This window comes from Dermacentor silvarum, chromosome 3, assembly GCF_013339745.2.
Source record: "Dermacentor silvarum isolate Dsil-2018 chromosome 3, BIME_Dsil_1.4, whole genome shotgun sequence".
Taxonomy (NCBI): Eukaryota; Metazoa; Arthropoda; class Arachnida; order Ixodida; family Ixodidae; genus Dermacentor; species Dermacentor silvarum.
The window spans coordinates 185,633,385-185,645,181 of record NC_051156.1 but is presented as its reverse complement, the minus strand read 5'-3'; the positions used below and the strand labels follow the sequence as shown (position 1 = coordinate 185,645,181).

At 46.8% G+C, this 11,797-nt stretch overlaps 1 protein-coding gene across 1 annotated transcript in view; it reads left to right on the top strand.

The window, feature by feature from the left end:
• LOC125944412 (solute carrier family 13 member 5-like) overlaps positions 1-11,797 on the top strand; it is a 39,123-nt gene that overhangs the window by 633 nt on the left and 26,693 nt on the right. Inside the window, exons 2-4 of the mRNA XM_049664868.1 lie at positions 4,754-4,906; positions 5,539-5,799; positions 10,663-10,813. Of these exons, the coding sequence (XP_049520825.1) occupies positions 4,754-4,906; positions 5,539-5,799; positions 10,663-10,813 (565 nt within the window). The remainder of the gene's footprint in view (positions 1-4,753; positions 4,907-5,538; positions 5,800-10,662; positions 10,814-11,797) is intronic.

Here is an 11,797-nt window from a genome sequence, read left to right as displayed (position 1 = left end):
TCAACCACCCAATCAGCTCATCCAATTTTGCTAAAACAGCCAATCAGCGCACGCCTGAAAGCGAAAAAAGAAATTTCGCCTAGGCGAACGTTTCAGAATACGGCCCCAGATGGTGTTGCCGCCCCTGCATCAGGGTCGGCGGAACCCACCGGCTGCGCCCGCAGTAATGTGGAAGTTTGGCCACGGCCCGGTCACGCTTAGCTTTTCCCTTCGTGAGTCGGTGGCGATGCAGGCGTTTTCCGCCGTGTCACGTTAACCAGTGGTGCTTAACATCTCCGCGTGCTTATCTTGCGCCAGTGTATGCTCCCAAAGCCGGCGAGCATTCGAGCATTGAAGAGGAGCGTAGTACGTTAAAGCAGAACGCTATAAAACGACCTTTGGAGGTAGCAGGAACTCTAGACACCCAAGCAATTCGGCGAGATCGAAATCGGGAGCGATAACGTATAGCCCGCACCACAGCTAACGCCTAAATATTCACGTTACACACACATAAACACCTGTCAGTTTTTGTTTTCTTTTTTTTCTCTTTGTTTAATAGTCGTATTTGTTCAAATCTATGCCGGCCTTGATTCTAAGCCAACAATTAACCGCAACTCGGAAGGTCACAAGATTTAAAAAACTTATTTCCTCGAATGTAAGCCAAACAACACCAAAAAAAGTCATTCGACAGCGAAAAATTCTGCAATATCGTCTACTTCATTCACTTTCGGAGGACTTGCCTTATCAGGTCGGTCAGTATTTCAGCACATACCGTCTCGGCCCAGTTCACTACCTAAATAGACACGTAAAAGGCATGTCGGAGTATAGATAGGCTTCTGAAATTCGAAGCGATGCCTCAAACCTTTGAGGCCTTTTGAATGATCTCCTTCGTTATGGACACTTCCGCTTCTCACTGTGTCATGATAAAATCAGCAACATCTTTTTGCACGTCATGGCATCGACCTTTCTGTGGTCGATGGTGCCCCAAATCTAAGGTGACCCTCCGGTTTGGTACATTAATTAAAAAAAGAGAGAAGGTTGGTCTACATTTGAGTAAAAATGGTATCAAATGTTTGGGTTGTCCAAATGTGAATTATTTCATTGACCATAACAGCATCTCCAAATATTGCCTTGAAAAGACACAAAAATGTTCTAGCTTGTACGTATTGCAGCAGGGCTGTCAAGCCACATTTCGTAACGCTTCGCTGTACCACAACATGTTGCGAACACTCTTTGTATTGAATGGGTGTCCTCGTCGAAAGAGGTGAAATAAAGTCAATATACGTCAATAATTCTTGAAACCAATGTATTTTCAGTTACACCAACAGCTAAGTAAAACGTGGGCGCTGCAGCTTTAAGTTTTCGTGTGCTCTAGTTCAACTCAAATGTCAAGAGATGATGTCACCAGTGTTCAGCGTCGCCGTTATTCCGTAAACGGTGACAGCTCATGGGGTTCATGGGCAGGCTAAAGCTCTCTATACACATGGAAACTACATTCTACTGCTACCTTTCGCAAACCTTGTAAACGTTCAAACACAAAGCCAGCTGACAATCCGTCTATCGCGTGTGCTACAGAAGTTTCCAAAATCGGGTGAAAGTTGCATGTTTGCATTTTCGCTTCGATATATCTCGCAAGTTTCTAATCGCCAACCTGCCTCTTGACTCGTCAACGCCCATTAACACCTTGAGGAGAGCCGGTCACATATTCAAATAAGAAAGAATAAACTTTATTGTGCTCGCGGGGGCCTCCATGCGTTGCCAGTTTCCCACCGAGGGCAGTTTCGAGCCCCATTAGATCTTCATTTGTCTTGACTTCGAAGTTCAGTGAAGTATGCAGCGCACTCTCGTCATCGCTTCCTACTACCACCTGCGCTTGCTTTGTCATAATAAAAGCGACTGAGAAAGTATCCTGTGTGCATAATATGCAGAGTTACCTGAATTTACACGCCGCAGTCGTATCGGCGCCTTACTGAGCTTAGTCGACAGAGAGCTGAGTAAAGGGATTCATGGCAAGAAAAGGGGAACGAAAAAATTAATACACGCTTGAAAATTACGTTTGCGTTGTCTTTGTCATTCTTCTTGTGTCCGTGTCTTGTACGTCAACCTTTTTAAGCGAAGCTTTGTAGGCTCACGAGTGTGGGTGGTGGTGATGGTGATGGTGGTATCACGCTGAAAAGTGGGCCGATCCTGGTGATAGTGCAGAAAGGGTCCAGGCTCATACCCCTGTCAGGGCACATACCCCTGTCATGTGGGCCGATCCTGGTGAAAGTGTAGAAAGGGTCCAAACTCAATGGAACATACCCCTGTGGGCTCGGGGACCTGTAAGGCGTCCTTGAACTATCCTTGTCACACGTCGGACCCAAAGAGACAATATCACCAGTCCATCCTCAGTCGAGAAAATGGAGGTAAGCGAAACTTGTCGTCTGATTCTAGCGTGAGCGCTTCCGAAGCCCAGGCGAAACGTCAGCTAAGAGCCGCGGACCCCGAGTAGCGAGAGCACGATGTTGAGGCTAAAGTCAGCGAAGAGCCACCGACCCTGAGTTTAGGGCAAACGAAGCGGAACGCCTGCCACAGTGTCGTCTTGCCACAAGCTTCGCTTACCCCTCATTTCCTCGACAGGGGAAGGGCTGTGAAGGTTCTTACCATGAATCCTTGCACAGAGTTTGTACCAATTAAAGCTAGTAGAAACGTTAAGAGGAATCTTCACATTTGGGGCTCCAATCTAAGTACATGACAACGGAGAAATTGATTTTTTTTTCGTATTAGGGTTGTTGCATTTAAAAGTAAAAGTTAAACTATATCGACTGTTCAGATTTTTTTTTATTTACACCATAAGTTTTTGCGAACATTTTTGAGAATTGCAATATAAAAAAAAGACATGAAGCATTAGGTTTGCAGCGATATCCTAGCTAATTCTGGAAACTGCACCTATTTTGAGATCTAAAGCTGACAAAATGTATGTATTTTATTATAAAGCACCATGAAATGTACAACCAATTTGTGAGCAGGATAATCTCTTTTTTTCAAAATTCTTGCAGAAATTGTAACAAATCTCGTCATCCGTAAACTGTAAACTGTGTTGATGCATATTCCTAAAGGCGCAGGGGCTAGGTGTGGCCAAAAAGTGTCACACCAAAGCTGTAGCTTACGTATCACATTTGTCCGCTTTAAATGCTATAGTTAAAACACGCATTCTACAGAACTAGCAGTTATGTAGGGTTACAGATTTGTAAACATTATGCTTCAATTGTTCCTAAATTTACCAATGTTCTGCATTAGTAGGCAAACTTGGGCTAGTTGGTGGACATTTACATTTGACATACAGCAGCGCTAACACAGACGAGGAAGAAGAAATAAGGTTCACAACCCTAGCGCTTCTATTCGACCCTCGGACAAAATATTTTGGTTTTCATGTTTTGCTGTGTTTTGTGTTTGTTTTGGTTTGGTTTTTCGCTTCTTTGCGCACTTGTCCATTATACGTAACATGTTTTTTCTTGCACCTGGCTGACTTCTGCTGCGCATGCACGGCTTTTGAACGTTGTCACATCTGTCAATGCTTATATATATTTTTGTCTTTTTCTAGAAAAAAAAACTTTTATTTGAGGAAAAAAAAAAAGTGCTTCTGTTGGGAAGCATACTTTCAGTGATGTATGGTATACCGCTGTTGTATGTCAAATTACCACTTTTCGGCGTTTCCCGCTAGCAGCCATAAATCAAAATTTTGCGTCCGATATACAGTCAGCAAAATGTATCAGATTTTTCTATTAAATGCAACTGTTTTCATTCAAATCTGTTCAGCGGTCGTCTAATCAGATCATATTTTGATTTTTCATGTACTTTAATAAGGAAATCAGAGTTGGCCCCGGTGTAAAGCTGTAAGGCCCCGGGGAAGATGTAAAGATTTAAGATGTAAGGCACCGGAAAAGGCTGGAAGTTTTAAAGTGCCCACTTGAGAAAAATGTAGACACCACTAGAAACAATGTATGGAAAGTCATCCTTCCACAATCGATGCTTTAGGATATACATTTCATTGCTCGCAAACAGAATTCGTTGGCCAGATGCGCAAAGTCACCATTATATTACTGAGACTATAATTGAGAGCATAAGTACTATTGAAAGCAAAAGTTTAGGTTCGGAAGGCACGCATGAAAAATAGCTTGGTCTCGCTGGCTAGCCGTTCATCGTGTAAATTGAATGCATGGCCTGCGCCATTGTATTGGACTATCAATTTATAGTGTAGATACCTCTCTGCTCCAGGATGTTCTTTGTCTCCATTGCTTCCGTTATCCCTATTCGTTTCTTCGTGACAGCGCCTTTCTTCTGGGCAAGCATGTGTGTGATGAAATTCCTCTGACATTATGGTACCGTACGTATCTCCTCGGAACGTTATCTTGCTATATCTTATTAGGGACTGCGACAACGTAAAACGATGTCATTGTTACTTGTTACGTTGTTCGCTCTGAGCACATGAAATATCGCCTTGGCCGTTGCCGTTATCGCCTCAGTCGTCGTCGTCGTTTGTTTGTTTTCTCGTTTGTTTGATTGCTTGTTTATTTGTTTGTTGTTGTCGTCGTCGTCGTCGTCGTCGTCGTCGTCGTCGTCGTCGTTGTTGTTGTTGTTGTTGTTGTTGTTGTTGTTGTTGTTGTTGTTGTTGTTGTTGTTGTTGTTGTTGTTGTTGTTGTTGTTGTTGTTGTTGTTGTTGTTGTTGTTGTTGTTGTTGTTGTTGTTCATTGCACGTAGTTTATGCGACTCAAGTTCTCGCGTCTTCCGGCAGGAGGCGATGCGCTATGTGTACTGCGCTTGCCTGATGGCCGTGTACTGGGTGTTCGAGAGCATGCCCTTCGTGGCCACCTCGCTGCTGCCGCTCCTGCTGTTGCCCATCCTCAACGTCATGCCGCCGGGAGACGTAGCCAGCGGATACGCTTCGGTGAGTGCACGACGTTCGCATGGTTCCTTAATTGGCGCTGGGCCCCAATCCCGCCGCGTGGTGTCGTCGTACTGCAAGGATCTGGTGCGCGATTCGCGGCAGTCCGCACGGATGGCTCCGCGACGTCTTCAATCCAATGTACCCGTGTCATAATAATTAATTGGGTAATTAATTGTACCTTGTTCCCCACTGCTTGATCCCTTGATCCCGTGTTCCACCACTGCTGACCACGTGACCATAAACAATTGCATTAGGTAGGCATTGAGGAGATTGTGTTGGTCTGACCCTTTTTCGGCCACTCTTTCCGTTGTTTGTTTGTTTGTTTGTTTGTTTGTTTGTTTGTTTGTTTGTTTGTTTGTTTGTTTGTTTGTTTGTTTGTTTGTTTGTTTGTTTGTTTGTTTGTTTGTTTGTTTGTTTGTTTGTTTGTTTGTTTGTTTGTTTGTTTGTTTGTTTGTTGTTTGTTTGTTTGTTTGTTTGTTTGTTTGTTTGTTTGTTTGGACGGACGGACGGACGGACGGACAGCTGTGGCATAAAAGAAAGTTTTCGTGAGGACATTTGCGGGATGACAAATCTGCGCGTGACACCCGCCATTCGCGTGACACCCCCTCACCGCCGCCGCGCCCTCATCGCAGGAGCCGGTGCTGTCGCTGTTCCTGGGCCTGAGCTTCGCCCTGGCCCTCCGCCACGGCACCAGCCTGTACACGCGCGCCTCGTTCGCACTCCTCCAGGGGTTCGGCACCAGGGTGCGCTCGCTGATGCTGGGCTTCCTCGGGTGCACGCTGCTGATGACGCAGGTGCTGGGTGCCAGCCTCACCGCCGTGCTCATGGTCTACACCGTCGAGTGCGCCATCGCCGAGATCCAGAACGACGTCATCCGCGAGGAGCAGTTCAAGGTGCGGCGGGTTTTAATAACCTCCTCTTTCAGGCAGCAGAAAAGTGGCAGCGCACTTCAACACTAGGACGTAACAGAGTGAACATACACGAGTTCACTGTGTTACGTCCTTGTGTCGAAGTGCGCTGCCATATTTTATCATGATTAGTCTAGTTAACTAGCCCACCAGTATTTCTTAAGTCAGTCAGGAAGACAGTCCAGGGTCATAACCGCTTTTCGAATGTTGGTTCTTCTTACCGACTCGTATGTTACCAAGCTGAAAACTCATTTCTCTTTTTAAGTAACGCGGCTGTATACGTGGAAGCAGCGACTTCAAGTACATGGAACAAGTAACCAACTCCTCGTGCTCCTTTTCGTAAAAACTGTTTTTCTTTGCTTATACATGAAGATGACGGCGCAACATCGATTGGCAAGTTGACGCTTTGGCCTGCCGCGGTAGCCCAGTGGCTACGGCGGTGTACTGCTCCAGCTCGAAGTCGCGGGTTCGATTCCCGGCCGTGTTATACGGCCGCATTTAGATGGGGCAAAAATGCGAGAAACAAATCTGAAGGTGGATGACCAGCGAAGCTGTTTAGCGCACGACACAGAGGTGACACAGAGGGGACACATAATTTTGAACAAAGGTACGAGCATATTTATTCTCCTTATTGGTGGTCATCGTGACGATAGGTACGCACACATATTCACGTATCACCTCTGTTATTAAATCTGTCCTTCACGTGAGACAATCAATGGCTCGATCATACCCCCTTAAGCAGTGACTCGTACCCCCGCAAACGCGGCCTCCCCGTTACGACGACAGAAGAGAAGCGAAATTCTACGCTGGAATGATGAGCGGCAATGGAGCAAACTATAGAAGACGACACGACGAACGCGTGAGCAGTGGCACGAGCGCGTTCGCGTCTTTGCGCCGAGGGACGTCAACGAGCCAGTTGGCGGACGACGGACTCGTGGATTCTTCGCCGACGACAGATTTCCCCTAGCCATATACAGCTTCGCTGTATAAAAAAAAAACGCGTACTCGAATTTAGGTAGACTTTTAGGAAAACCCAGGTGGTCAAAATCAATCCGCAGTTTCCCCCACTACAGCGTGCCTCATACTCTATTGTGATTATGGCATGTACAGCCCCAGAATAAACTTTTTTTTTATTTAGGTTCGCATGGTATTACTGCATCTGAATTTTCATGTTAATTCAGGATACTCAAAACGCACTTCACAGCTGCTTTTCGGTGTCTGCGACGGCGCAACGATCTAGATCAAATCTTCGTCATTTTGCACGAAAAACCTGACGGGCAAGAATATGCCTAAACCATTTCCATACAGTTCGGGGCTGTCAGCTTGAGGGAAACTTCCCTGATGAAGCTAATTTTTGGGTATATGTGGAAATAAGGGAAATGGTAGTAGTTTGAGGGCTCCATATTTAGCTGGAATTTGAAATTGAAATTGAGAGCGTCCGCCAGGTCTACAAAAGGTTCCACTTCCAATAATGTGGCACAATCAAACAACTGAGCGACATAGCACCCAGGAGCGTAATTAACAAGCAAGTCGGATCATTGGGCCCCCTCGCTTGCAAGTTACCAAGCGTGGTCGATGAGGCCGAGATCAATGGTCTAGACAGGGAGTGGCGACTGCGTCGCAACACGGACCTTGCGTGTGCGCCAAATCTGCGTGACGTTTAACTTTATGTTGGAAACTTAAAATAGGGTGACGAACCGCAGATTTTTCTGACCTTGATGGCGCTCATCCGGGAGATTCTTTGCCTTCCCTATTCGAGTGCAGCAGTCGAGAGGGATTTCTCTCTTATCAACAATATAAAGGCCGAGAGACGCAGCAGTCTAAACACGAAGAGCATTGTGGGGATGTTGCATGAAAAAAAAATGTCACAGTTTCGCCCTAAGGGCGAAGCAATGCATGCGATAGCAACACAGCAATGTCATACGAAGTAAGGTGAGCGGCTTTGGTAGCAATATGAATTGTAGTAAACATGAGCTGATTAAGTAAGCAGGTGTGCTGCGGCGTAAGTAGACCGACATGAAGAGAGACTCGATGACCACGAGAAGGCGCGTGTGAAACGGTGGTGTTGATGAGAAGCGCTTCCCGTGGGCAGCGCGCGTGCGAAGGGACACACCTGTAGCGCTGCACTGCCGATCCGGGCAGCATTACATGTGTAGCGTGCGTTGGAAAATGTGACCCGACTATTACTAACTGAATGAACAAGCGTGGTGTGAGCGCGCACAAACAAACATGAAGAGATCACACTGAATAACTGCAGACAACGACTGTCAAAACGCTGGCAGCAAGCATACGCCGCTGCGGGCGAAGGTACGTGCGGTCTATCGCTTCAACAGAAACTGAGCCGCGAATGCACGCGGCGCATAGAGGTCAGAGCCGTGTGGAGATAAGAGACGGTGCGGCGAGCGACGAGCGCGGTTGTTGGCAGAAGAAAAGTGCGCCCCCCCCCCCCCCCCCCCGCTTCCTCCGGCGCTGGCTTCCCGCTTCCTTGCTTGCGCGTGGGAGAGATAAGAGACCGTGCGGTCGAGCGACGAGCGCGGTTGTTGGCACAGTAGAAGTGCCCCCCCCCCCCCCCCGCTCCCTCCGGCGCTGGCTTCCCGCTTCGTTGCTTGCGCGTGGGGGATTGAGTGCGTTCGCTCTCCGTGATAGCGCGCGTCCCAGCACGCTTGCGCTGGGGCATACGGCGCGCGGTGAAGATTTTATCTATACGGAACCTCACGGCGACGGCGACGGCGACGGCGACGGCGACGCCGACGGCAGAAATCCGGTTGAAGTGTCCATATAATTGCTATCGCAATAAAACGACAAATTGGTAGGTCGGCAAGCTGCAAGCTGCTGGTTAGAAAAGTCCCGCGTAGAGCGTTTTAACACATGAATACAGCTGTAGCACGTTTCGCCAGTGACAAACTTTGTGGAAGATAGGCTTGCCATGACTAATAACATTTCGTGAAGTGCCGTGCCCGAAATGGTACCATGTGTCGCTTTCCGCAGTTTGAGAACTCTCGCGTATGTTAGACCTCTTGTTCTGGATTGACTCTTGTAAAAAAACGCCAATAACGCTATTAAAGCAGTACCATGTTCTGCTGAGGTGCATTACATCTAAGCCGAAGATGGTGCTTCATTTGTCTGTTGGGATCTTACGGTAAATGTTCACCTCGCCAGATTTGCTTTGGCCACGGTTTTATAGCCCGCAGAACTGATTTTTGCGAAATTTGCGCAAGGCGAAAAGTGTAGTAATATTTCTCATCGTAAAAAAATGGAATTGATGAAGAAAACAACGAATATCTCGTGTTATTTGGGCAAGCGAGAAAATTTTCGGCTGAAATAGGGACATTTCACTCGTCCAGTATGAAAATTCTGACTTTCCGCGTTGGCAGCCCTGATACAGTCCCGCATTCACCGAACTCTATATGGGATAGATTACGCTAAGCAATCACTTCCGAATTAGTTTTGTAAGAGATCGGAGACAATGGGCATTATAACGTAGCCTGGAATAGATCCCACGAGGATAAATAACGCGCGACAGTGCCAGGTGCATCATATATACGCGTATATACCGAGCTCATACCTAAGTCAGGCGACCAGGTATGATTGGCTCTTTCATATAAACCAATGGCTCGTTCCCGGGCACAGATTTCGCACATAGGTGGCGTTTAAAAAAAATTATGTTGGGGGTTTTACGTGCCAAAACTACGATCTGATTATGAGGCACGCTGTAGAGGGGGGACTCCGGAGTAATTTGGACCATTTGGAGTTCTCTAACGTGCACCTAAATCCAAGTACACGGGTGTTTTCGCATTTCGCCCCCATCGAAATGCGGCCGCCGTGGACTGGATTTGATCCTGCGACCTCGCGCTTAGCCATAGGTGGCGTTACGCGGTATATTTTGCTTATATAACGCGTCTAGAATGTCAACATTTGTTTCGGATAGAATAAAATCAAGAGTGTACTTCTTCTGCCGGTGACGCCGGACGAAAAGTGTAGGTTTTCTCCGCAGCGAAACGATGGGCGTTGTCTGTCACTGTTGAAACACTGCCTGTTTCGCCATGGGAATGCTAGACGCCGCCGCCATTTCTTTTTACGCACTTTTCGGTCCCGCATAGCCCCAGACGACGAGTATTTGCATGTATTCCGGATTATACCGGCAAGTACTATGCCTAAAACAGTAGGAATGAAACCAGATACGTTGAGAAATGCCACCTTTTTGTGGAATGTGAGCTCTGGGAGCTCGATTGCTTACCCGAAAAAAGCCATTTCGCCATACTTGGCTGTCTTGATATTTACGCAACGTATTGTACTTCACTTCGCAATAACGTAGCCAAAAGGTGGAAGCTTACACATGGAGTAATCCTATCATCAGGTCACCTACGACTTCAACAGCACCGTGGCAATGATCCTAGAGGACTGAATTCACAAATGTAAAGAAAATTAAAAGAGCGCAAATAAAAAAGAAAGACGTGGACAAGACTGGATGCCGCAAGCTCTCACTAACAACTTAGTTTTAAAGAATGAATTCACAAAGCTTTCCGTTGGTAAGCCATTATGTGTCCGCCTTTGCTAATACAGTCGAACCCGGATATGTCGAATCTGAAGGGGATCACAAAAACGTTCGATATATACGTAATTCGATATATAAAATAAAAATGTTATACTACAAGTTTCAAGGGGATTTCACTGCTGTTGGTAATACACAATAATTCGTTATAAGTGGGTTCGATATATCCGGGTTCGACTATACGTCTATATAGCATCAGGATTGGCTGGATATTGTTCTTACGCGCGATTCTAGCCAATATAAGAGCGTTTCTGTGAATACGTTCCGTGCTTCGTTATTTGTGCCCACATTCGCAGGCCTACGCGCAAAAGTTCAGACGCCGTTTCTCGAGCGGTGCGGGCCTCCTGAGCAACAACAAAAGGACGCAGAGCGAAGACCGTCAGGCCGCCTCTCGGATGAACAGGCCCGTCGAACATCGGGACAGATTTCAGTCGAGGAGTTCAAGAAGTACGCGTTTTCTGAACCACTGGTTCCTTCGCGCACAGATTTTGCGCCCGCCGAGATCGCGTTTCGCAGTGGCATTTTGTTCGTATAACACGTGTACTTGTAGCGTCTGGTTAGCCTAGAATAAGTGAAGAATGTGTTCAAGAGGTACGCGCTTTCTAAAGGTGTGACAAATAGTAGCAAAAGTTCAATAAGCACCAGCCTAAGCGTGAGCGTAAAAGGAAAAACGATAATGTAGGCCAAATTTGGGTATATAAGGTGTCCCAGCCAACGTTAGCCAAGCTGTTCAGCGAACAAAAGAAATTTAGAAAACATAATGCCAGATATGATTTGAAGATCTGCGCCAATCTGACGAGATCTTCAAATCACACGGTATACCGTGATAGGGGTTATTAATTACTTTGTTTAGTAACTGCGCACTTGTGGGTAAAAAGTCGTTCTGCACAGGGGCTTGGGGGGTCGGTCGGCCCCACTTAAGCACGCAGACAGAAGCGCAAATATATGATCGGGGCAGTAAAAAAAAAAGAAAGGAAAGAGAAGCTGGACCAACGCAATACGGGATATAACGAAGCAAATTAACTCCCCCCGAAATCCCCATAGAAATCCATGTATTTAAAACCTCGTTTTAACGAATAGAAATGGTCCTGCCAATGGATATAACGAACTAGATTCATCTCCAAAACTAAAAAAGTGCCCGAGCGTTGCGCGCCGAGTACATCGCTTTCCGTGGTGTTCGGCACTCGTTCGCCACGGCAGTTCCAACTTCCCGCCTCCACGCGTCGAATAGAGCAACAATGGTCTTTCTCTCCGCAGCGCGCAGCTGCGCACAAGCAGCGGCTCACTAATGCTCTTCTCCACTGACTTCTCTTTATTGCGCGTGTCTGGCTGCGCGACCAGCTATGCGCGGCGGTGCGACAGATTAATGTATTCACCTAACTGAGCGCAGCTGGGCATGGCCTCTGAGGTCGCATTGCTGCCGGTGCAGCC